Raw genomic sequence first — 26,119 nt, forward strand, 5'->3', positions numbered from 1 at the left:
AATTTGATCAGCTCAGCATTACTCTTGGGAACATTAATTGGGACAACATCCTCATAAATAACAGTACAGATGACAAATGGGGGACGTTTAAAAACATCCTAATGACCTAATGTGAGCTTTTTCATACCCTTTAATAATAAAAGAACTACAAGTAGAAGGAAACCAAGGCAGCGAAGAAGCACTAAAAACATACAGGGAAAAAATCAAATCATGTAAAGAAAAGATCAAAATTGCTAAGGACTGATACCCAAAGAGAGCAAAAAGAACCATAGAAAGAAGAAACCATAGAAGATGATGGGGGGGAAGGCAAATCTAATAAATATTTTTTTTTCGAGTGTATTCACGAATGAAAATAAAATGCCACACGAGATGCAGGGGAATAAAATGAACCCCCAGCTAAATATTGCATGCCTAACACAGGAGGCAGTGCAGAACCAGTTAAAGAGGATCAAAATCAATAAATCGCTGAGCCCGAATGAAATGCACTCAAGGGTTCTAAGGGAACTAAGTGACGTGATAGCTAGACCGCTATTTCTTATATTTATGGACACTATTGAGACCAGGGTTGTACCACTGCATTGGCGCATTGCCAATGTGGTTCCAATATACAAAAAGGGGTCTGAAAGAGAGCCTGGTAACTACAGGCCGGTAAGTCTCACTTCAATAACTGGAAAAATATATTTCTGAGAGATGCCTCCATTTACCCCTCTTCTACACTCTCCCTCAAAACCTGAACACCGTATCCCCACACCCATACACCCTAATTCATTTCATATCTGTATATATATAAATACTGGCAGGTGACTGCTTCATACAGCTTTATGTATACAACCCTACTTATATAAAAGATAGACGGACCCCTGTACAGAACAAGCTCTGGTACCTTTTGTGTCACCCCTATTTCCTCATCAGTTGTGAGCCCTTGTGAACAGGATTCTTACCACTTTTTCAAATAGTTTATTAGTTTACTATTATATGTAATGTCTGAATTTGTCTTTACATGTTCCCTCGAATTTAAGGGCTATGGAATATGTTGGTGCTATATAAATAAATATGATGATATTAACCCATAAATGACCAGATATTTTTCGTTCTTGTTTTTTTCATCCCCACATTCGAAGAGTTCTACCTTTTTTTTTTTTTTTTTTATGGTTTGTTTTTTGCAGGATGTGTTGCATTTTTTCAATGTACCATTTCTAAGTGGAGTGAAATGGAAAAAACAACATGCAATTGTGCCTTTGTTGAGGGGGAAGGGGTTGTTTCGTTATTTATCTGGCACTTACATTATTTATAGTGCTGTAAAAAATGATATGTTAGCTGTATTCTGCAGGTCAGAACGATTACAGCGATACCAAACTTACGTATGTAGGTTTTTATGTTTCACCACTGTTGCTTTTGGTCAGAACATTAATAACTTTTCTAGTTTTCCATCGATAGAACTGTGTGAGGGCTTGATTTTGCTGGTTGTAATGTAGTTCTTATTGGTACCATTATTGGGCACACTTGATCATTTTTCACCCCATTTTTTTGAGTGACGGGGGTGACACTGTCTGTGATAAGTAATGCGATATTTCAGACTTTTACGGAGGTGGTGATACTAATTATGATTGCTTTTATTTTTTTTTTTTTGCATGAAAACTTCTAATACATGTTATTTTTTCTAATACATTTTTTTTATTGAACTTATTTTCACTTCCTTTTTTTGTAGTCCCCACAGAGGACTTAAATAGAGATGAGCGAACGTACTCGGTTCTGGTGTTTTTGGACTCGAGCACCGCTTTTTCCGAGTAACTGACTACTCGGCCAAAAAGATTCGGGGGGCACCGGGGCGGCGTGGTGGAGCGGGGGGTAGCAGTGGGGAACAGGAGGGAGCTCTCTCTCCCCCCACTCCCCTCTGCAACCCCCTGCGCGCCCCCCGAATCTTTTCATCCGAGTAGTCAGTTACTCGGAAAAAGCGGTGCTCGGGTCCAAAAACACCCGAACCGAGTACGCTCACTCATCTCTAGACTTAAACTTGCAATCATCTGATTGCTAATACAATATACTGCAATCTTTCTGTATTGCAGTATATTGTACTTTTACTGGTAGCCTGTTCAGCCCTGCCATAGATAGGGCTTAATACGTTGAAATTCATGGTAGGCCTGAGAACCTTCACAGGGGCCCCTCTAGCTAGCTCCCTAGATGCCAGAGTCAACATTGACCACAGCATTGTTGCGGTCAGCTGTCAGAAAAAAACTGATAGCTGCTGGGTATACATAGTGATCCACAGCATAGAGTTAACATGTCATTTTTACCACACTGCGAACGCCTTAAAAACAAAAACCTCCCCATATAAAACCATACCCTGCTAATGACCCGTGACAGACATGTACGCCAGAGGCCATTAAGAGCTTAAAGTAGTTTAACATAGAATAAAAACTAAATTTGGTATTGTTGTAATTGTACTGATCACAGAATAAATGTAATGTGATTTTTTACCACACTGCGAACGCCGTAAAAACAGAACCTCCCCAAAACTGTCAGTTTTTTCCATTTCACCCCACTTTTCAAAAGTTTTCCAATACGTTATAAGGTAAGTAAAAGCGAACACTGAAAAATGCAATTTGTCACGCAAAAAATGAGTCGTCATGTTGCTACTGTATGTCGGACGAAAAATGGCTGCAGAAGGACGGGGTTAAAGTGTGAAAATAAAGTGTTATTAAACGCATTGCAATGTCACCTTTATGTTCCGCAGAGAGTCCTGTTGTTCAGAAATATAGTTACCAAGGAAAAGGAGAAATTGGGTTTGGTGGAGACAAACACTGCCTCCCCTCATGTAACACACATCACTATAAGAAGATCACGCATGCTCGAGGTAATGGACATTCATAAATACACCCTTCATTAAACGGCGAAAGTAGTTATAAGGCTCTAATTTAACCTGCTACTATCACAGCACTGACTGTTCTTGTCCTAACAGACTGGGACCCTTTACACAAGGCCTTGAATAACTGTCTTCATGTTTTTCCTCTCCCTGTCTTTTTGCAGCCTTGATATTTTGCCCAGTAACACTTGAGTCAATAGACTAGATTACTGGCCTGTGATCACCATGATTACCCCCCTTAATGCTGGTCATGGTGCTAGCAAATGGCAGGAGATCCCTTTTTCACTTGCCTACTAGTCCCAGCATTGGCTTTATTGGATTTTTATGGACAAAGGCTTCACAGCCGGCGCTCGATCATTCACAGCCATTCAGTGAATGACGTTACTGAATGGCTGTGATTGGTTCATCGAGCATCGGCTGTGATTGGCTAGTGCTCAATCCAATCACAGCGCTTACTTGCTGACGGCAGAGAAATTTAAAGCCTCATTTAGCAGAGAGAGCTGACAGCAAGGAGAATTACAGAGCAGCTTGCCGTACTGCCGGGGAGACCATCGCCCGGGGGACACAGACGACGACTGCTATATGAGTATTACAGGTTTTTTTTTACCTAGTCTAGCTAGGCTTATACTCGAGGCACCTAATTTTCCCTTTTTTTTTTGTGGGAAATTGCATTGCATTGTCTTCACACAGGCTGCCACGGGCTTTTAGCTGAATACAATGTATTGTCCGACTCCCGTGGAAAACACAGCGTGTGGTCCCTGCTATTTCCAGCTGAACAATGGATTTTATGCTCACGTAAAAATCATCGTTCAGCCGAAGAGTGAAAGATGGAAGCATTTACACGCAACAATTATTGCTCAAAAGCCATCGTTTGAATGAATTTTGAGCAATAATTGTTGCGTGTAAATGGGGCTTTATTCATTGCAGACTGTTTATTCTCTTTTGTGTTCTCTTTCCAGGATGGTTATGACCAGCTGAGGCAGCTCTCACAAAACGCCATGAAAGGAGTCATTAGAGTCAAATTTGTTAATGACTTGGGAGTAGATGAGGCTGGAATAGACCAGGATGGTGTTTTTAAGGAATTCTTGGAGGAGATAATAAAGAAAGTATTTGATCCAGCTCTAAACCTTTTCAAGGTATTTGGAGAACCATGTCCAGTCTGTTTCCTTTACCTTAGTGCTTTCTATTTAACTTGCTTTCTTGATTTCCACAGACTACGAGTTATGGTGATCGATTATACCCATCTCCTACATCGTACATCCATGAGAACTACCTGCAGTTGTTTGAGTTTGTAGGGAAGATGCTTGGAAAGGCGGTGTATGAGGTAAAATATGGGCTTGAATCTCCACTTCATGTATTAAAAATCAGAATAAGAGATTTAAAGGATTTTCTCATCTATGTCATTGGGGGACATAGCAAGACTTTGGGTATAGCTGCTAACACTAGAATGTGTTAGTTCCTTGAACCAGCTGTACCCCTCCTGCAAGCACTGAGCTAAATCCGTTTTAGCTTGGTGTCCATAGGAGGCTGACCTTCTGCTCTACAAGTCTTCTCTTACATGTTTTATTTTTCCTCTTTTTCCATTATAGGTTGGGAATACAGGGCTGGCACCAGATCACTCTGTTTCCACACATAGGAGGGAGAACAGTGTGTCTCTAACCTCTCTGTTGCTTGCTCTACCTCCAGAAGAAAAGGAGGCATAGACGAGCCCTAATTCCTCTGTAGCCCTCCAGCTATAGGGTCTCTCCTCTAATATGGTGAGCTCCCGGCTGGAGTGCTCCCTTTCTCAAGGGGATGTGAGTCAGAGGGGAACACTGCTGGACTCTTACTATCCAGGCCAAGCTAAGTATCCCAGAAGTGCATAAACAATTGGCCAGGTCCTGCTCCACCCTGCAGCTCCAGGACCTTCCTTCTCTGCAGTTAACTGCCCTCACAGCAGCCTTTCACTAAGAAGAAATAGTCTTCTCTGCACTCAGTCCCAGATGTCCCTGTGCTGACCGCCTCCTTCAGCAGTGTCCTCAGGAGCTGCTAAAGCAGCCATTCATAAGATTCCTGATCTCCTGTCTCAGACTGGGCTAGGCTCTGTCCTTAGGGTGTTCTCCCCTCTATCCCAATGTCATAGTCCCCTGCACCAAAGGATTGGAAGCCATCATACAGGCACCAATCAGCTACTCACTGAGTGCCTCTGCATGATCTGTCAGCCCCTAATGTCCCCAGGGTATGATTTTGACATGATTCTGCAGTACCTAGAAGTGTAAGGCTGCCTCACCACCCGGCACAGGAGGAATAAATATATTACTGCTAAACCCTGTATTTGACATAGAGTGACGGCAAGTACCAGGCTGCCTCGTTACCCCTTTCTACAGAAGGATTACTAATATTGTTGTTATCTGTATCTGACATGATTAGGCAGTGAATGCAAGCGTCAAGCAGCCTTATTGCCTCCTCCATAGGAGGAAGAAGAGTGTTACTGCCAGACTGTGTGTCCGACATGCTTATGCGGTGATTGCAAGCATAGGTCGCCACGTTCTCCCTCCATAAGAGGAATAAATGTAGGACTGCTAGACCCTTCTGATGACGTAGTGATTGCAGGTATCCACCAGTCATACAATGGGTATCTGTATGACTGCTAGACTCTGTATAGGACATGATTGCTAGCATTACGTTACATCCATCATCCCTGTATAGTAATAGACACTGTATCCGACTTGGTCTACAGTACTACCTTCCATCGGACAAATATCTGCGTTACAGCTAGATTCTATATACCATGATCACAATTGGACAGGCATCAAGTTGTTTCACTGCTTTCTTCAGTTAAGCATACTTGTGTATCACTCTGCGGCTTGGTATTTTCACAAACCGTCCCATATGGCCAGTGTCTATTTAACATAGTTATATCATGGTCACAGATATCAGTCAGCCAATATCTTCATGATCACACAGTTATGACGAGCACCAGACGGCTCATTACCTCCTTCCACAGAACAGGTTCTACTTTTGCTACTTAAGTCTGACAGGGTTGCTCTATTGTCGCCACGACCCCCATACAGCATCAGTATCCGCTCCCTATCGGGGAGCAGGTCTGGTATTCGAGTATATGCTTGTCACTCTCCACCCCCTGCCCAGAGGTGGGGCAGTTGTGTGACTGCAGATTGCCCCGTACTGTCAGGTCATATATTTGACATTGATGGTATCGGCACTAGTATTAATCAGCCATATTCTATTCCCTCTATAGTCAGACTATCTGCACTAGGTTCTGGAAACTCGCTGTAGCGCAGTAGCCAAGGCTGCACAGCATGCTGGGAAAAACCCGATGTAAAGCCCAGGCTAACAGCTTCTTGCAGTATTTATCCTCGAGGAAGGCGCTGTCTGCGAGGCTTCAACTGGCTTGTCTGGGTAACAGTGAAAGCTTCTTAAGGCCTTCCAATCGGTATGTTTGCCCTGTGAGTGATTGCCCTTCCTTATTGCTGACTGCGCTAAGCAGTCCGCATCAGCATCAGTCAACTCCACGATTCCTCCTATAGGAAGAGTAAATCATATATTTCTGATATCCGTAACTAAATAACATACACATTTATGGAGCACTTCAGACAGGCAGATTACCTTGTCATCACTTCTAGTCATACATTTTACTATACTCTTTTAGATGAAGGCTGAGGGCTAATAACTAATCATCTCATGCTAGATGACCCTCTTCCCATAATTATCATTACTGCAGTTTCATCCCTTTTTTCTACTAAGTAGAGTTGTCAATGCTGGTTATGTGAGCAACAATGAGTGTCATCCATCCTCCTCTGGGTGGAGTAGCTAGGCTTTACAACGTATCATCTTGACTAGTAGGTGCGTTCCATCACATCTAGTTTCTCAGTACTTGGGTCAAGTTATCTGCCTTATTTTATTAGCCATGCTTGACATGTCATCACTGCACTATAAGAAATCTTCACTCTGATGGTCCTTTTCATTGGCAGTTTCATCCAGACTGGACAGATTTGCTAGATTCTCATCTTCCCATGAGATCCACCTTTAAAAAAAAAATTCACACTAAGGCACGGCTTGGGTAGATTCGTCTTCCCCCATGGAGGGGATCCTTCTCATAATTTCGCACTCCCCCTTTTGGGAATTATTTCAACTTGATCACGGACCATCTGGCCTTCCTGATTCCCTTAGCTTATCACTTTTCAATGGGCTGCCTTCCTCCCCAAGGAGAGACTGGTCCATCCTTTCTAATGCAGGGGTACAGATCCCTTCAGCATAACCCCTCTTGCTAATCGTCCTGCAACTTTAAGTCTTTCCTCTACAACTCATTCTTTACATCTCCCCGCTGCTCTTTCCTTGTTTGGATCAAGTGAATAATGCTACAGTAATGGTCTAACTCGGCAATCCAAGAAGAACCCACAATGCCAGGGTCACGTCAGAGTTGTCCAGCATCCTGTGGCAGATAGAGTTCCACATGGTGCCTCTCTTGGCCTGCTATATTCCAGGAGTGTAAAACTAGATGGCCAACATCTGCAATCGAGATCAGACCAGAGGGTGAGCTCTTCTCCTCTTGAGAAGTAGGAAGTCATTTTTAACATTGAATCAAGGCTTGCCTTGACCATTAGCAAAAGAAAATTGAAACTGTACTTTTGCTTCCTTCCTTTTCCTGCCTGTTCTTCAGCCTTCTTGAAGATTGAGTTTTGTCCCTTCTCTCAGTCCTCTCAGATGTCAGGTATCCTCTGCAAGACATGGCTCATACCATGGGAACCTTCTAGCCTACGGGTTTTATTAGAGCCTTAATCTGAGCTGCGATCTTCGTAAGGAGGCTGCTTGCACACATAATCCATACAGCCTCCTCCTACTCTAAGGTCGTCCCATCTTCTTCCATGCTCCGGTGCACTGCTCTCCTTTTGTCTGCACTCATCTGCTGTTTGGCTGGGCATACCCGCTGAAGGCAATAGCGTTTCTTTGTCAGTCGACAAGGGCTTTGACCACGCTGGTGATGAGGCCTCTTTGCATTTTCTCTTAATTCTACTTAAAGAGGTTGTCCCTAAGTGGTGTTAAGCACTTCTGTATGGCCATATTAATGCACTTTGTAATATACATCGTGCATTAAATATTGGCCATACAGAAGTTATACACTTATCCCCTCCCGGTGCTGGCATCCCCGTCTCCATGGCGATGACCAAACTTCTCCTCTGGTCGCACGAACAGTCGCGCTTGCGCACTGAAGATTCCTCTTCTGGATGGTCCGGGCTCACGAGCTGCGTCCTGGCTCCTCCCTCTTCTCCGCGTCATCACGTAGCTCCGCTCCTATCACATGGTGCTGATCAGCCAATGAGGTGGCTGTAATCGGCAGTGGAGCTCAGACTGGAGAAGAACATCCACGGTGCACCATGGGAGAAGACCAGCGGTGCACCTTGGGAAATGACGGCAGCCATCTTGGAAGAAGAATTTTATAACTTCATAAAACTGCTTCATGGTGAGTAGAAATGCTCTAAACAAACTATTTACATGGGTAGTTTGTGATGTTTGCTGAACATGGGGGACTGAGCTGTGAAAAAATTTTCATTTTGGCCGCGGGACAACCCCTTTAATGCATTCCTTCCTGGTCACATGGGTAAGCAGTTGCCAACATACTATACTTACCTTCTCTTTTACCTACCCTTTGGAAACTGCTTTGGAACATCCCAGGCTCTTGCTGAGTCCTTGAATGACACAGATGAGAAATCAGGATTTTTGTTACTTAACGTAAAATCCATTTCTCGTCCTGTTTATTGGGGAACACCACCTCTCCCCAACATTCAATTTTCTCGGGCCTGGGTTGTTTTTCCAGAAGGAATCCTCAGTCTTCTCTGAATCTTATGCAGTACCATTGGTTTTTTACTACAATCTGTATTATTTGATATCATGCGTTAATTCGTGTTTCTCCTACTGCTTATGTACAAATTGATTTAGCTCAGTGCCTGCAGGAGGGGTATCACTGTTGGGAGGAACTAACACTTTTTTGTCCGTAGTGGGTTTGCCTCATATGTTAGCAGCTATACCCAAGGTCTTGCTGTGTTCCCCAATAAACGAGACAAGAAATTGATTTTTTAAGTAACAAAAATCCTGTTTTCTGGGACTCCAATATTGATTACCTATCTTTGGGATTAGGTCATTAATATCTTATCGGTGGGGGTCCGCTGATCAGGACCGCTGCCAAACAGCTATTTGAAACTCTTCACTGCATACGATGTGCAGTGCCATACATTTCGTGTGACTGGTATAGCAGCTCAATCCTATTCACTTGAATGGGACTGAGCTGTTCTCAGGTCATGTGACAAATGAACATGACGTCACTCACCTGAACACCACAGTGTCTTCAAACAGCTGATCGGCGGTGCACCCCTACAGATCTGATATTGATGACCTAAGCTAAGGATAGATCATCGTATTGGAGTCCAGTAAAAGCCCTTTAAATGACATGTCTCTCTTTTTTTAGGGTATTGTGGTGGATGTTCCCTTTGCTTCGTTCTTCCTAAGTCAGTTATTAGGGCATCATCACAGCATCTTCTACAGCTCTGTGGATGAGCTTCCTTCTCTGGACCCCGAGTTCTACAAGAATCTTACATCCATAAAGGTTAGAGCTGTGGGAATACGTTTTAAGGATGCATATAGCAAACACACTTTCTGCCATTGAATCAAAGGTCTGATGACATCATCATTCACTTACTGATGACATCATCATTCACTTACTGATAACAATTCTTTATCTCCCCGCCCAATGCTGACATAATTATTCTCTGATAACAATTCTCTTTTGCCCTCATATCCCAAACTGAGAAGTAAGAAACTGGACACCCAGACCCACAAGCGTATAATCGCCCCAGTGTCTGGTACTGAAATATATATGCAGTTGTAAAATGGCACTATCTTGGCATGCATTCACGCGTAATACGCTCTAGGATAGAACATGCTGCGATCATTATTGCGCACGTATTTCATGTGTGAGAGGCAACATGGGAGCCTATGGCCAGCGTATTACACACGCAACACCCACACATATTATACTCTGTCACCACATGTTCGTATGAAGGAGCTCTTAGGCTGTGAGCTCCGGTGTAGACATTGACTGAGATGACAATCTTGTACAGCGCTGCAGGATATCTATGCTCTATATAAATGAGTAAAATAGGTAATACTGTTCCTTTCCATTCTACAGCGATATGATGGAGATACTAGTGATCTGGGCCTCACGCTTTCCTATGATGAAGACGTCATGGGTCAGGTACATGATTTTGAAATAGCTTCTATGCTTTTTCTCCCCTTTGGTGTGATTTTACAGTTCTATATTTTATACAGTGGCTACAGCTTTATTGTATGGAACTGTAAGGACTTTGTGTCCCGCCATAGTACCTCTGCACACAGCTCTGCCATATGCATGAGCCATAGAGCCGAATTTATTTAGCATTTTAATAATCCCTTTTAATCCTTACCAATACATTTCTATATTTTCTTAGCTGGTGTGTCATGAACTGATCCCTGGAGGGAAATCTATCTCTGTAACTAATGAGAACAAGTAAGTATGTGCCATTGTTGCGGGAAGAAGGAACACTACATGAAATACACATCCGTTGTTTAACTATTTTTATTTCACAGACCCCCTGAGACCCCTCAGAGGAGTTCTAGGGTCCTGTAGAACTAGTGTGAGATGCTGTGACAAATTTATGGTATAACTAAAACATTAATCAAATGTTGCTTTATGACAGTTATTTAGTTAAATCTGGTGTTATTCGTCTAAGCTGACCGTGGGATTGTTGATGGCACAGTATAGGCTCTGGTGTTTGATCCTCACCTCGTTTGTGTCATTTGGGGGACACAGAAAGACCCCGGGTATAGCTCTTGCCACTAGGAGGCTGACACTAAGCCCAAAAAGAGTTAGTGAAAAGCCAGCAAAAGATACATGTTTTGGGGTGAACCCCTTCATTAGTTATGCTGGGAGAAACATCACTCTTGGGGTAATGAAGGTATGGACCCAAGAGAGCTGGTGACAACCGTGAGCGGAGATAACTGGGGTTGTCACCAGTACTTTTGGGTCCATACCTCCATTACCACAACAGTGATGTTTCTCTCAGCATAACTGATGAAGGGGTTCACGCCGAAACTCCTATCTTTAACTAAATAAAAGAGAAGTTGGATATTTCATCATATTGCCTCACGACTTTTATTGCAGAGTTGTGCCAGGGCACAAGCTTTTGTTTCTCACACATTTAGTCTCCCTCCCCCCCCCTATTGGTGGGTCAGCTGGCTGGCAGCACCTTCACCTACTTTCTATAACCCTTGACAAGGCAGTTTGAGTCCTGATACAGCCTTTTACATTTCCTTGGGTTTGCTCCACCTCCTTCCATTCTTTCCATTTAAAGTGCACCTTAAATTTTAGCAATAACTTAAATGTATACTTAACAGTGACCGAGCATAATCAAAGAAACAAGAAGGTAATGATGGCAACCCTGCTGGTTATGTAGTAAGAGATTATTTAAAGCCCCATTTACACGCAAAGATGATCGCTCAAAAGATAGTGTGAGCGACAGTTTGGAACGATAATTTTGCATAGGATGCATTTCAATGGGCACAAATGCCTATTAGTAGCTTATTAGCTTTATTTGCATTTAAAAGAAGCTTCATTTGCTGTATGCAGATAACAGCGGGTAGTCTGTTATCTGCATACAGATCCATTGTTCTCCTGCGGGGCAGCAGCTTAAAACAATGTTATCAGCGCTCCCGAGGAGAATCACAGCATGCGGTCCCTGCTATCTGCTGGCCGGCCGAACAATGGTTTTTATGCTGAACTAAAAATCATTGTTCGGCAGAAAAGCTAACAATGGTAGCATTTACACGCAACGATTATCGCTCAGAAGACATCATTTGAACAGATTTTTAGCGATAATCGTTGTGTGTAAATGGGGCTTAAGTGTAGCATTTTACAGTGTCCTGTTTGCCTATAATTATCTAGTATTTTTTTAAATTATGTGCTGTTTTTAATCTACCTCTTTACCGGTATTAGTCTGTCTTTGCGTTGTACAGCCTGCCTGCCCTATGTTCTCTTGTACAGCCTGTCTCATTTACTGTTCTTCAGGATCAGTTACATCCACCTTATGGCTCACTTCCGCATGCACACACAAATTAAGAACCAGACAGCTGCTCTCATCAGTGGTTTCCGCTCTATCATCCGGCCTGAGTGGATACGTATGTTCTCGGCACCCGAGCTGCAGCGTCTTATATCAGGGGAAAATGCCGAGATTGACTTGGATGATCTTAAGTGAGTTAAATAATTAAATGTGTAATGAGATACTTTGATGTATGTGTTTTCTGCCAAATGTTACTCTTGGATCTCTTTTAGAGAGGTTTGCCTTCTATTCCAGCACAGACTTGATGCTCTCTACAGCAAATCTATAACCTGCTACTGTTTTATTGCTGTGTGATACCAGGATGAATCCATCAATATTCAAAACCAGTAATCATATCTATACAAATGTGTGTACGAATGCAGGCAGGCAAGCCAGTTTCATGTTGTATGTACACTAGAGATAACCCTGCAGCATCTTATTGCCAGCCGTAGACATTAAACAGTTGTTAGAAGATCCTGATGTCTAAATGCTCAGCCCAATGAGAGAAAGGAAACAAGAATTGAAAATACTAAACTTTTACCAATTTGATTACTTGTTTCCCTGAAGATAAACAGTGCCAGAGGTGACTGGTCATGCTTCTCTCTTCTCTATAGAAATAACGTGGCCGTTTGTTGTCCACTTGTATACTATTGACACGTTGGACCCCTACTGATCAGCTGTTCACCAGCCCCGTGTACTCATGCATTGAACTGATTCCTGCAGGAAGCAGACAGCTCTGTTCTCACTAACTGTGGCTTGGAATGGTATTACAGTCAAAGCTCTGATTAATTGTAGTTCTCATCCCTGGTCTGACCAGTGTAGTGGAAACGGAGCTGTCTGCTTCCTGCAGAATCGGCAAACAGCTTAATTGTTCTTGTTGTTGTTTGAGCTCAATAAACAACATATTTTTCCTTTTCTTTATATTTCTTTTCCCAGGAAGCACACTGTGTATTATGGGGGTTTCCACGGCAGTCATCGGGTTATTGTCTGGCTGTGGGATATTCTAGCGAATGATTTCAATTCAGATGAGAAAGCCATGTTTCTAAAGGTAATACCTTTTCTTGTCTTAATCCCTTCTCGGAAATGGACGTACTATTATGTCATAATTACTACAATAGAACCAAATGGTACGCCCATTGGATAGCATGGGCACAAGAGCATCGCCTGTGCCATCTACAGCAAGTATCGGCAGTAATGCATGTGAAAACTAAATATTCCTAAGCATTATATCAGTGATTAGAGGACCACAGCTTCTGGTCCCATAGGATGAAGAAGTCCCCAGGAAGGAATAAAAAAGATTCAGAAATAAAGTACGGTACCACTGCAATCAGGATGAATCCTAAACATGATAACACCATTTTTAAACCGCACGGCGTGGAAAAAAAGGAAAATAGAAAATTGCTACTTTTTCCATTCCTTAAAAATGAAATACAATTTAAACAATAAGGGTGGGTTCACACGAGCGTGTTTTGGTGCGGGCATACGCACGCACAAAAACACGCTTTTATTTGCAACAATGCATTCCCTATGGTGTGTGCACATGTCCGTGTTTTACAGGTGCGTGCCTGCAAAGATAGGACATGCGTGCACCACAGGGAATGCACATTGTTTTCAATGGAACCGCGGCCCTTACTTGAAAAGCCATTGACGGCTGCCAGGGCTCAGCGGCGACTTCTGCTGCTGTGCCCGGCTCTGTAGCGCTGCTGAGCTTTCACACTATTTTAAAAGGCTTTTCAGGGCCAGGTGACGTATCTTTCATACTGACTCGCTCCCTGATTTTGTGGTGCCCGCTGCTGAGGATCGCACAGGCGCATAAATTTTGACTCTTTTTACTGTGCCGTGTGCGCCCTCCTTACAAGTCTAGGGGAGAGCACATGCACAGCCCTGTGAAAACTGTCAGATTTTAAGTGCTTTGCGCGAGTGGGTGAGTATAAAAAACACATCACTGGCTCCCTGTCATCTGCCCTAACAGCACCTTAACTCAGTTTATGCTGCTGTGGGGACAATACAGGTTCCCTTTAAGGGGTTAATAATGTCTGGCACCATCTGAATATTTGGATATAATATTGTTTTCTTCTTTCTCTTGCAGTTCATTACTTCTTGCTCCCGGTCTCCTCTTTTAGGGTTTGCCTACCTCAAACCGCCATTCTCCATTCGCTGTGTGGAGGTATCCGATGATCAGGTGAGGTTCTAATTAATAGTAAACCACTTTGATTTGGATTTTGTAATACCATTAAGTACTGTGACAATATGTTTGTCCTCAGCACTGATGGGTAAGGGTACCTTCACACGGGATGACCATCGGGTGCATAAGTGCCTGATAGCTGTCCCATGGGCGCTTTATACAGAATCCATAGTCACTCAAGTAAATCAAGGCGGAGCCACCCCCCCCCCCCCCCCACACACACACACACACCACAGCGTAAAGTTACCTTAGCCTAAAATTTCATCTATTTTCACATGATTTTTGTTGTAGACCTGTAACAGATTTCACCCTTTCAATGTGAAGAGTGAAATCTGCTGTGGATCCGCAATGAGAGCTGCGTCAAAATCCGCACCTATGACATGAATTTTGACAGGCTTTCCGTCGTGGTTATGGTGCGGAATTTAGTGCAGAATGTACATTGTGGACATTCCGCAACATTTTCTGCTGTGTGGAAACATTCCCTCTCTGCTCTTTAATCTGCTCCTCACACAAAAGATTTCTCCCATCCGTCCACATACTCAGGAACTCACTACCCCACAAATCAAACCATCCCCTACGTTCAAAACCTTCAAAAGTAACCTGAAAACCAACCTCTTCAGAAAAGCCTGCAATGTACATATTAATAATCACACTACAATAGCAACAGCTTCTACCCTCACCTACTGCCTCCTTGTCCCCTCCCTTGCTGATTGTAAGCTCTTGTGGGCAGGGTCCTCTCTCCCACTGTACCAGCCTGTTTCTCATTTGGTTTATATTTATTGTAATTGTCTTTGTTATCTTATGTAATGTATTTAAATCCTTGTTTTCATATGCACAGCATCCTGATATGGTACTGTCAATAAATAATAACGTTAAAGCCATGTACTCTCCTTAAAGGGGTTGTACCAAGATTGCAAGGTAACCCATATCACTGCTGAGATCCCTGCTGATCTGCGGAATGGGACTTCCGTATCCTGTTCTGCCTGTCACTGCGGGGGTGGCTTCTTCCTCGCAGTGATGTCAGCATGAAGGGAGCATTGGCCAAGCATGTGTGGTTAGTGCTCCATTCATTTTAATGGCGCTGATGGAAATACCCAAGTAGGTGCTGCTCAGGTATCTCGGCAGCCTCATTGGCAGTAAATGGAATGCTCTATTCAGTCTTCTCCTCCCTGCCGGGGTGCAGTAACCCCGCAGTGAGGAGCATGGAAGACACAGGATCCTCAAGATCAGCAGGGGTCCTCCACTGATTAGCAAGTTATCCCTTATGTTATAAAAAGGGGATAGGATAACTTGCAATCTTGGCAGAACCCCTTTAACTTCAGCCAAGCACTTGTCTTCTAAAGATGCTTTTAATTGTCTTTTCAGGATACGGGGGACACCTTGGGTAGCGTTTTACGTGGCTTCTTTACCATTAGGAAAAAAGAGCCTGGAGGCCGCCTTCCCACTTCTTCTACCTGCTTTAACCTCCTAAAACTTCCCAACTACAGCAAGAAGGGGATTCTGCGGGAGAAACTCCGCTATGCTATCAGCATGAACACAGGCTTTGAACTCTCATAGCCCTTATTTGACTTTAACTGTGGAGTCCAAATTTTCCCCCACCTCTCCAATCTGTACATTATTGCAGGGCAATGTATGAAATGCTTGCATCGGGAATGAAGGATTACATATATACGAAGCACTGAAACATTTACTTTCCCATGTTCCACCCCACCCCTAGATTTTATCCTCAGGTTGCAAACGTGTTGACTTATTTCTGAAGGAAGCACAACGGACTCTTTCATTTGACGTTTTGACTTGTTTTTCTAGTGTGAATAACCAGATATGTTTTCATCTTTCAGAGACTCCTGTAAGGTTTATAACTAGAAACTTCTGCCCAGTGGTCTTAAGAAATGGAACTAGGCTTAGACTGCAGAAAATCCTGCAAGGTCTGTAGACATGGAGTGTTTTCTGCAGCTGAGTCCAGTCACTGCCTATTTGCACAGACCGGAGGATGATTTGGTGTATTCAGTAGGATCTTTAAAGCCATACATTAAAATCCAGGAAGGGGAAATGCCTCTGCACCCCTGCAACAGCCTGTGTGGGTGTGTATGAGTGTGTGTGTGTGTGTGTGTATGTATGTATATATATATATATATATATATATATATATAAAATCTCTATCTTATATAATCTCTATCTATCTATATATATATATATATCTATATGGATAGAGATTTTATATATATATATATATATATATATATATATATATATATGGATAGAGATTACATATATATACGGATCTATACATATATATATATATAGATATACATATATATATATAGATATATATATATATAGATATACACATATATATATGGATCTATACATATATATATATATATAGATATACACGCACCTACACTATAAGCTTGATGTACAATATGATTATATGTTCATGCCTATAGATTGCAGATGTATGTTCTCTCAGCCTTTCTTAAGGGGACACGCACAAGTATTTAGAACAGGAACAATTCACTGTCTTAAGAGTCCAAAACTAGAAGTACGACTGTGTTGCTTAGGAAATGTGTGACTTCACCTATAGGGAACCTATTACACAAAAAATTGTACCCGTTCACTGTTTCCATCATTCCATCTCCAGTGGATCCTTCTCCTGTTCCTCATTGTATGCATACCTTTGTCTGTAAAGAAATGTGTATGGAGATGTATGTATATAAAGAGGCATACCTGTATGCACACATACTAACAGCTTAGTGCCCCAGGTTCTTGACATTAGCTTTTGTGTACTAACCACCCCGAACCTTGTTCTTATGCCTAGAAATGGCCCAGACTATAAATACAAATATATATATACCTGTAAAATATGCAGTTGTGTGGATAATAACACTATTCATATTCCCGACAGCTTCCATTACATCCATATGTAAATGCCACTGATATGTATCAGGTCATCGCAGTACAAACTAGTTTTAGGATGTTTAGCATTTTTGTATATATCCAATATGATTTTGTTTTATTTTAATGATAATTTAAGCTACTGTAAAGCTGGAATGACATTGTCTTCTTACGATCCTTCATCACCTTGAGAATCTACTACTGTGTCCCTTGGTGAAGCTGGAATGAGGAAGATGGTTCAGAACATCGAGCTCTAGAAGTCCAGGATTCTATGCTGGGGCGCCCTCTTACTGTGTAAAAGGGAAGGTCCTGCTGCAAATACATGCTTCAGAGGATGCACAATAAATTATTGACTATTAACTATTTCCTTTTTTTGCATTTACCTTTTTTTTTCTCGTTTATTGATTGTATTTATTATTTAGTTTCCTTGTTTTTGAGTTTGGGCAAAATATGACGTCCGTATTCATGGAGCCATAGAATAGTAGAGTTGGAGGGGGCCTCCAGGGTTGTAAGATCCAACCCCCTGCTCAATGCAGGATCACTAAAAGCTCTTTTACACACAAAGATAATCTTTCAAATGACTGAAAGATTTAGCGATCTATTTGCATAAAGTGTTAATGCCCATTAACACTTTATTATCTTCATTTGCATGTAAAAGGATCTCCACCAGTTTTTGCAGAGCCCAGTGTGTGTTTAAACACACTCCCTGCTGTGCAAACAGCTGCCCACACATTCCATTGTTCTCCTCACAGCGGCTGGCAGAGTGCATTGTGCTCCTCATGGCTAGTGTAAACATGCTGTGGGGAGTACATCGTGCAGTCTATCGAAAGATGAGCGATATACACTCAAACGCAATGTATTTGCTCAGTCTTTCAGCGGCTGTATGATGGATTTTGAGTGATAAATCGTTGCGTGTTAAAGGGCCTTTAGTCATCCCAGACAGATGTCTGTCCAGCCTTTGCTTGAAGACTTCCATTGAAAGAGAACTCACCACTTCCAGTGGTAACCTGTTCCACTTACTGATCACCCTCACTGTACATTGTTACATGATCCCATGGGTTGCTTTTTCATCTTTCTTTTTCTTGCATTGAAGTTAAACGGGTTGTCCCGCGCCAAAACGGGTTTTTGTTTTTTTTCAAACCCCCCCCCCCCCCCGTTCGGCGCGAGACAACCCCGATGCAGGGGTTAAAAAAGAACACCGGACAGCACTTACCTTAATCCCCGCGCTCCGGTGACTTCTTACTTACCCGGTGAAGATGGCCGCCGGGATCTTCTACCTCCGTGGACCGCAGCTCTTCTGTGCGGTCCATTGCCGATTCCAGCCTCCTGATTGGCTGGAATCGGCACGTGACGGGGCGGAGCTACACCGAGCCCCATTGAGAAGAGAAGAAGACCCGGACTGCGCAAGCGCGTCTAATTTGGCCATTAGACGGCGAAAATTAGACGGCAACCATGGAGACGAGGACGCCAGCAACGGAGCAGGTAAGTGAATAACTTTTGATAACTTCTGTATGGCTCATAATTAATGCACAATGTACATTACAAAGTGCATTAATATGGCCATACAGAAGTGTATAGACCCACTTGCTGCCGCGGGACAACCCCTTTAATTTTGATTATATGGCATTGAATTGACTGAAGCAAAAACTATTGTCATCAGTTTTTTTTTATCTTTTAGAGGACCCAGTAGCTCCCTTGACGTGTCTCTTTTAGTATACTCTTGTATTTCCAATTATACAACAATGGTGAATCATTTTTTTCTGTTTTGCTTCCTGGAAATTGCTGAATAAATATACAACTGGGTGTTACCAGTTGGGGTGTCCTTTATATGGTCTGACAGGGTCCAATCACTGCTGGTGATATCAATGGTGTCGGAACACCTCCCCCCACAAAAAAGGAGAATAGCAGCGCCCAGTTGTCAATGTATTCATGAATATTTAGGAAGAAGAACAGTACAACAGCAGTCTAAGAAAAGAGTCTACAGAATCCTTAGTTCTTGGGAAATGCAAGTAATTACTAAAGCAGACATATCAGGAGTGGTGACAGATCCTTAAGGTCACTTCAGTTGTCATGCATAAAAATGCATCAAGTTACAAATTGTTGTGAACCGAGCCGAAGTCCACTGTTACACCATAAAAAAATACCATGAAATGTGCAGTGCGCCTTTTGAGGTTTTAGGTTCTCAAATATTGCAAAAAAAAATTACTTCTGTAGCCAATATCTAAAAAATGAATTCAAATGTGCAGCTATGGTGCCGCTATTGCGGTATTGGATCCCGTATAAGAAATGTGGAACATGCCATTATTTTATGCGAAATCTGAGGCATATTGGAGGTATGGTGTGGTCTCATAGATGAAGACTACGTCAAACAGCACACAACTATTATAAGAACTTGTCTGTAGAAATATATTGTCTGACCTTATCCCCCTTTCCCCTCCAATAACTCGAAGCCTTTAGAGCTGGGGACCAGTAGACACGTCCCCGTAGCGAAATATGCTGCTGATAACCTACCAAGATGATGCCCTTATGCACTATAAGTGTCCAGCTGGTTCACTAGACCAGGGGTCCCCCACTCCAGGCCTCAGCTCAGGGACCACCAACAGGTCAGGTTTTCAGGATCTCCTATAGTAAGAACACTTGTGGCAATGTCTAAGGCACCGACAATAATTACATCACCTGTGCAATACTGAGGAAATCCTGAAAACATGACCTGTTGGCGGTCCCTGAGGACTGGAGTTGGGGAACACTGCACTAGACGAAGGAGGAGGTGTCACTCGCTGCCATGATTCCTTTTGTGAAGCAACTGATTTAAGCCTCTTTCACCCAAGCATGGTTTTAGCGCAGAATAGGCTTGTGAAAAGATCGCGGCTATACTGCACGAAAAATAGCGTGAACGGGTGATTTCCAGCTATCAAGTCTTGAGCTTAATTAGCAGTAAAATTGCCCGTTCACACGATCAGGAGCTGCATGTTATCTATTTCTCAAAGGAGTCTATGGAGACTCCTGCGCAGCTCGCACCAAAGATTGGTCATGTCCTATCTTTTCACGCAGCACAGACCTAAGGGCTCTATCACACGAGAGTATATTGGACGCCATTTTCACAGCTGGCCGATATACACTACGATCTGATGCACTGGATTGCAATGCATCAGATCACATGGCCATATTCCTGCGGCGTGAAAGCGACCGTCCAGGTCAATATAACCCCGAGGGCTTTCACGCCGGCCCACAAAGATAATCCTGGAACTATCTTTTGGGCCGGAATACGTTGGGCACTGCATGGGGTCCTATGCTTGATAAAGACCGGAGAACGGTCGAAACGTTGCAGTGCTGTGGAACGCATTTTTTGAATTAAAGCACTTTTGATCTTATGATCCTCTTGTGAGTATATGCATAACTAACTCCCCGGATACAGCTGCTCTGTCATACAATATATGGACTGATATTTTTGGATCCTGCTGTCCGGATCTTCACACAGAGCGTGAACCTAGTGTGAAGTTCTGTTGCTCTCCCTGGGTGGAGTTATTTACTGTGGTGCCGCTGTATTTGTGAAGTGTTTGAAGCGGCCGGAGAAGGGAGGTGGGAGAAAGTTTAGCAGCGTGACTGCTAAACTCCCTCCTCCGGCTGATTGTAATGGGAGGGGGCAGGACAGGGTGGTGCTAAGCTCTGCCCTGTTCCCCCCTCTTATTGCTCGCTGCGGACAAGGGTCGGGGAAGGTACTGGAGTTTAGCTCCCCCCATCCCATTGCACATAGCCAGACAGGAGGAGAGAGGAGGTGAGCCGGCGAGGCCCAACAGCATTGCGGGCTCAGCGTTTATGCGCTAGGGCCAGTGCCATCTGTAACGTTTGTGCGCCTGTTCACAGGTTTTTATGGCGCCGGTGGACACAAGTAAAAACGCCTACGGACATGTGAAGGAGCCCTTAGATGCGAGCTTTGTAGCCACGCACGTCCTATTTTTGTTAGGTGCGAGTTTTTTGCGCGTCTTTCATCTAAACAGTTCTATAGGGAACCATTGGTTCTAATAGACGCGACCTTTTCACCCGACTATACTGCACTAAAATCACACTCATGTGAACGAGGCCTTATAGAGTAGGAAGTAAAATGATTGAACAAGGGAACTATAGGACTCCGTAATGAGTACTGCAGAAATGGCTGTAATGGAACGCTCAATACAAATTTAGAAATATCCATCATGAAAAAGTTACCACCCAGCACGTCCGGTCGGCTATTCTGCCACCTTTAACATGTAACATACCACTGCTGGGGGCTCAGACATACTACACTCAAGGTGGCCGTACACATACCATAGCTTGCCGGTCAAACTATTTCACCCAACTCCACCGTATGTATGTGTGCGGATGTCAATGGGGAGAGGAGGAACAAGTCGTCAGACCCCATCAACACTTCTTCCATATCAATAGGTGATCAGGAAGCTTCATGCAAATGATATTGTCAGCTGATCCCAGATTTGGACAAATTAGCTAATTTGTTTAAACAGCTTTAGGGTGCGTTCACACGAGCGCATAAACGGCGCGTTTTTGCGCCCAATCGTATAAACATGACCATCTAAGGCGTTGGTTTCCAATGTATTCGTTCACACGGGCGATTTTACGGCGCGTAAAAACGGCAACCCGAAAAAAGACGGAACATACGCGACCGAAATACGCGCCAACGCATATTCGATGGCCGAAAAGATAGTTTGCAAAGTAGGAACAAACGATAATACGCTTTCTAGCTCTGGTCATGATTGCCGAAAAAGCTCTTTCCGGCGATTAAACGCTGCGCACGTGCGAACGTAAATACGCCTACGTTCGTGTGACCGCGCCCTTACACATCCTCTTAATACCAGTCCTGTGAGGGTATAATACTTCAGCTTTGAGGTGAAGCATATGTTGTAATAACTTGGACCAAGTCGGTCTAAAGGTATCTGCACACAGCGGAAACCGGCATAGATTTTTCAATATTGTCTTGGCCCGTGTGTAGGTGGCCACAGCGAAGGTCAGCAGCTTTGAGTTATACAATAACTACTTTTTTTAAACATAAAACCGTACTCGATGGTGCTGGTTACTTGAACGAGCATCAAATCGTGTTCGACCCAGCCCCAGTTTTTGGCTCCTCCCCACTGTGACGTGCCTGCTTTGGCCCCTCCCCTCCACGACGTAGCGCGGGTCATTGGCAAATTTTTTTTGTCTGGCAGGAGAGAGCGAGAGAGGAAAAAAAAAAAACGCTCGGCGCCCGGCGTCCCACATACAAAAATGCTCGAGTCTCCCATTGTAATCAGTGGGGTTCATTACTCGAGTAGAGCTCTCGAATTTTACGAAAAGCTCGACTCGAATACCGCGGCCCCGAGCATTTAGGTGCTTGCTCATCTCTAGTTTTTAACATCCAAGCCACACATACTGGAAAAATCCACGCGGAACAACAAGCATGCCGTGGATTTTGCACCAAACAGGCTCATTATGTTGTGGATTCATCACACATTTTACTCTGAAAGCTTAGAGTAAAATGTGTGTCTAAATTCGTGACACAATTAACATGCAAGATGTGGGGACTTCGCCATGGACTGTCAGCAGTGATGATCTGCCACATCTGGACCCAGTCTAAGGCTGTGCGCAAGGTAGAACGCTGCATTGGGCATATACACCTCAATAGCTGCTGGGGAGTGCGATGCGAGGATTCCCATTGAAAACACCTGCCGATCCTCCGACACGACTAAAATCCGCGCGAGGGGATTGCAACTGCATCCGCAGGTACCTCACACGTTGGCGAGCGCAATATCGAGCTGCGTTTCATGGCCCGATATTGCTCTTGGCCATGTGCAGGAAGCCAAAGAAAACAGTTGTTAGATGGGGCAGTTTGGTTGCCGTTACCACCAATGGAGAAACATATGGTTTTTCCAGTCTGGTCTTTGCTGCGTCTGTTACCGCATCCAAATCGCCCCTTGTAAATACACCCTAAGGGCGCATTCAGACGACCGTATATCAGCCGGGTATTCACGCCCAGCCGATATATACGGCATCTCTCTGCAGTGGGAGGAGGCTGGAAGAGACGGGAGCAGTGCTCTGAGCTCCCGCCCCCTCTCTGCCTCCTTTCCACCCCCCTGCACTATTTTCAATGAGGAGAGGCGGGATGGGGCGGAGCTAATTCCCGGACCTCAGCCCCGCCCCATTCCGTCTCCTCTCATTGCAAATAGTGCAGAGGGGTGGAGAGAGGGTGGAGAGGAGGCAGAGAGGGGGCAGGAGCTCAGAGCATTGCTTCTGGCTCTTCCAGCCTCCTCCCCCTGCATAGAGAGACGCCGTATATCGGCTGGGCGTGAAAACCCAGCCGATATATGGTCGTGTGAATGCACCCTAAGGCCGGATTCACATGAGCGTGTTCACAAAGCTAAGTTACAAGCGCCAAAAAATTGCGCCTGATGGAACCGATGGATACCTATGAAAACATTCAGAAGGGAGAATTTTACGCATGTAAAAAAATTAAAAAATAATCGCACCTAAAATAATAGGACATGGGTGACTGATATCTCACAACTGAAATTCCCTGCTGTGTGAAAAGATAGGACCTGACCTGCCTTTGGTGTGTGCTGTGCTGGAGTTTCCATAGACCACTATGGGAGCTGGATAAAAAGGGAAGGGAGTTTACTTGCGTCCAACGCTTGGAAAAGAAGATAGCTGCCTGTATCTAAAACATTAGAAGTCATTAGAAGGATTTCTGCCGACCGAGGGAATTCCGAACAGCAGCGTTTTTTTTCCTGCAACACGCATCTACCGAATGTGTGAATACGCAATTTCACCGCTAATTAAGCTCAGGAGTTGATTACAGGAAATTTCATGCAGGTAGCTGAGATTTTTTGCGCAAGTAACTTTGGCCTAAGGGTGCATTCACACGAACGTATATCGGCTCGGTTCTCACGCCGAGCCGATATACGTCGTCCTCATCTGCAGGGGGGGGGGGAGGATGGAAGAGCTAGGAGCAAGAACTGAGCTTCTGCCCCCTCTCTGCCTTCTCTCCGCCCCTCTGCACTATTTGCAATGAAAGGAGGCGGGACAGGGGCGGGGCTACGGGCCAAGAATTAGCACTGCTCCTGGCTCTTCCAGGCTCCCCCCCCCCCCTACAGAGAGAGACGACGTATATCGGCTGGGCGTACAAACCGAGCCGATATACGGTCGTCTGAATCCAGCCTAAGGCTTTATTCCCGATTTTCACGGTCGGCCGATATAGGCTACTATCTGAGGCGTCTAACGTTTGTGCACCCGTTCACACGGCATGGGCCCTGGCACATATACTCCGAGGCTACCATGCCGTATCCCCCTCGCTCTTTGCAATGGGAAGGGGCAGAGCTAAGCACCACCCGTCCCACACTCCTTTCATTGCTTGCTGTGGACAGGGGCGGAGCCTAGCTCCCCTCCCATTGCAAAGAACCTCCTACCAGTGTCATTGGCTCCCATAGGAGCCCATGCAGCGGCCGACGTATTCTGGCCCAAAAGATAGTTCCAGGGCTATCTTTTGGGGCAAAAGTAAAAACGCTCGGTGCTATATTGGCCAGCTGGGCGCTTTTACGTCACGAGATCACAGAGTATATCGGCTGGCTGTGAAAACGGCGGGCTGATATATGCTCGTGGGAATGCAGCCTTAGGGTGAATTCACACGAACGTATATCGGCTCCACTTTCACGCCGAGCCAATATACGTCGTCTTCATCTGCAGGGGGGGGGGGGGGCTGGAAGAGCCAGGAGCAGGAACTGAGCTCCCGCCCCCTCTCTGCCTCCTCTTCGCCCCTCTGCACTATTTGCAATAGGGAGAGGCGGGGCTAATTCTCAGCCCTTAGCCCCGCCCCTGTCCCGCCTCCTCTCATTGCAAATAGTGCAGAGGGGCGAAGAGGAGGCAGAGAGGGGGCGGGAGCTCAGTTCCTGCTTCTGGCTCTTCCAGCCTCCCCCCCTGCAGAGAGAGACAACGTATATCGGCTCGGCGTGAATACCGAGCCGATATACATTCGTGTGAATGCACCCTTAGGGTGCGTTCACACGAGTGCATAAACGGCGCGTTTTTGCGACCAAACGTATATACGTGACCATCTGAGGCATTGGTTTCGAATGTATTCGTTCACACAGGCGATTTTACGGCGCGGAAAAACGGCAACCCGCGGAAAAATGGACATATGCGACCAAAATACGTGCCGGTGAATATTCGATGGCCGAAAAGACCGTTTGAAAAGTAGGAACAAACAAAAATATGCTTTCTAGCTCTGGTCGTGATCGGCGAAAAAGTTCTTTCCGGCGATTATACGCTGCGCTCGTGCGAACGTAAATATGCCTACGCTCGTGTAAACGCACCCTTAGGGTGCATTCACATGAACGTATATCGGCTCGGTTTTCACGCCGAGCCGATATGCGTTGTCCTCGTGTGTAGGGGGGGGGAGGATGGAAGAGCCAGAAGCAGGAACTGAGCTCCCGCCTCCTCTCTACCCCTCTGCACTACTTGCAATGAAAGAAGGGGGGTCGGGGTCAAGTTCTGAGAATTAGCCCCGCCTCTCCCCATTGCAAATAGTGCAGAGGGGTGGAGAGGAGGCAGAGAGGAGGCAGGAGCTCAGTTCCTGCTCCTGGCTCTTCCATCCCCCCTGCAGATGAGGACGACGTATATCGGCTCGGCGTGAAAACCGAGCCGATATACGGTCGTGTGAATGCACCCTAAATGAAGGTTTTTTTTGTTAAAGTGGAATTCAGATGACCATATGCGTTTTGCTCCCAAGAAACTCAGGCGCAACTCCCATCGGATGGCGTATGGCGACTCGTCCGCTTGTTGTGCGATATGCTCGGACCCTGCACATTGTATGTGATGTTCTTGTCTGTGAGAATTGGGCATGCAATGATTTTCACATGGGCCAATGGTTCGTTGGCTACGATGGGGCTGTGTGATGTCCGTGGGATACAAAGACAGCACACGGCCCAAAAATATGGCTGTCCGAAGGAGACCTAAATCAAATTTAAAAAAACAACAACAAAAACTGCATAAAAACTACAGTGTGTGAACCTGGCCAGACCCAAGTAT

The 26,119-nt window shown here is 44.5% G+C and overlaps 1 protein-coding gene across 1 annotated transcript in view; it reads left to right on the plus strand.

Moving 5' to 3' along the window:
- UBE3B (ubiquitin protein ligase E3B) overlaps positions 1–16,308 on the plus strand; it is a 48,640-nt gene extending 32,332 nt beyond the window's left edge. Inside the window, exons 19-28 of the mRNA XM_066603864.1 lie at positions 2,735–2,854; positions 3,823–3,999; positions 4,077–4,187; positions 9,327–9,464; positions 10,047–10,112; positions 10,345–10,403; positions 11,961–12,143; positions 12,928–13,039; positions 14,081–14,173; positions 15,542–16,308. Coding sequence (XP_066459961.1) covers positions 2,735–2,854; positions 3,823–3,999; positions 4,077–4,187; positions 9,327–9,464; positions 10,047–10,112; positions 10,345–10,403; positions 11,961–12,143; positions 12,928–13,039; positions 14,081–14,173; positions 15,542–15,733 — 1,251 coding nt within the window. The 3' untranslated portion in view covers positions 15,734–16,308. The remainder of the gene's footprint in view (positions 1–2,734; positions 2,855–3,822; positions 4,000–4,076; positions 4,188–9,326; positions 9,465–10,046; positions 10,113–10,344; positions 10,404–11,960; positions 12,144–12,927; positions 13,040–14,080; positions 14,174–15,541) is intronic.
- Positions 16,309–26,119: the final 9,811 nt, after the last annotated feature.

This window comes from Eleutherodactylus coqui, chromosome 5, assembly GCF_035609145.1.
Source record: "Eleutherodactylus coqui strain aEleCoq1 chromosome 5, aEleCoq1.hap1, whole genome shotgun sequence".
In the NCBI taxonomy this organism is placed as follows: domain Eukaryota; kingdom Metazoa; phylum Chordata; class Amphibia; order Anura; family Eleutherodactylidae; genus Eleutherodactylus; species Eleutherodactylus coqui.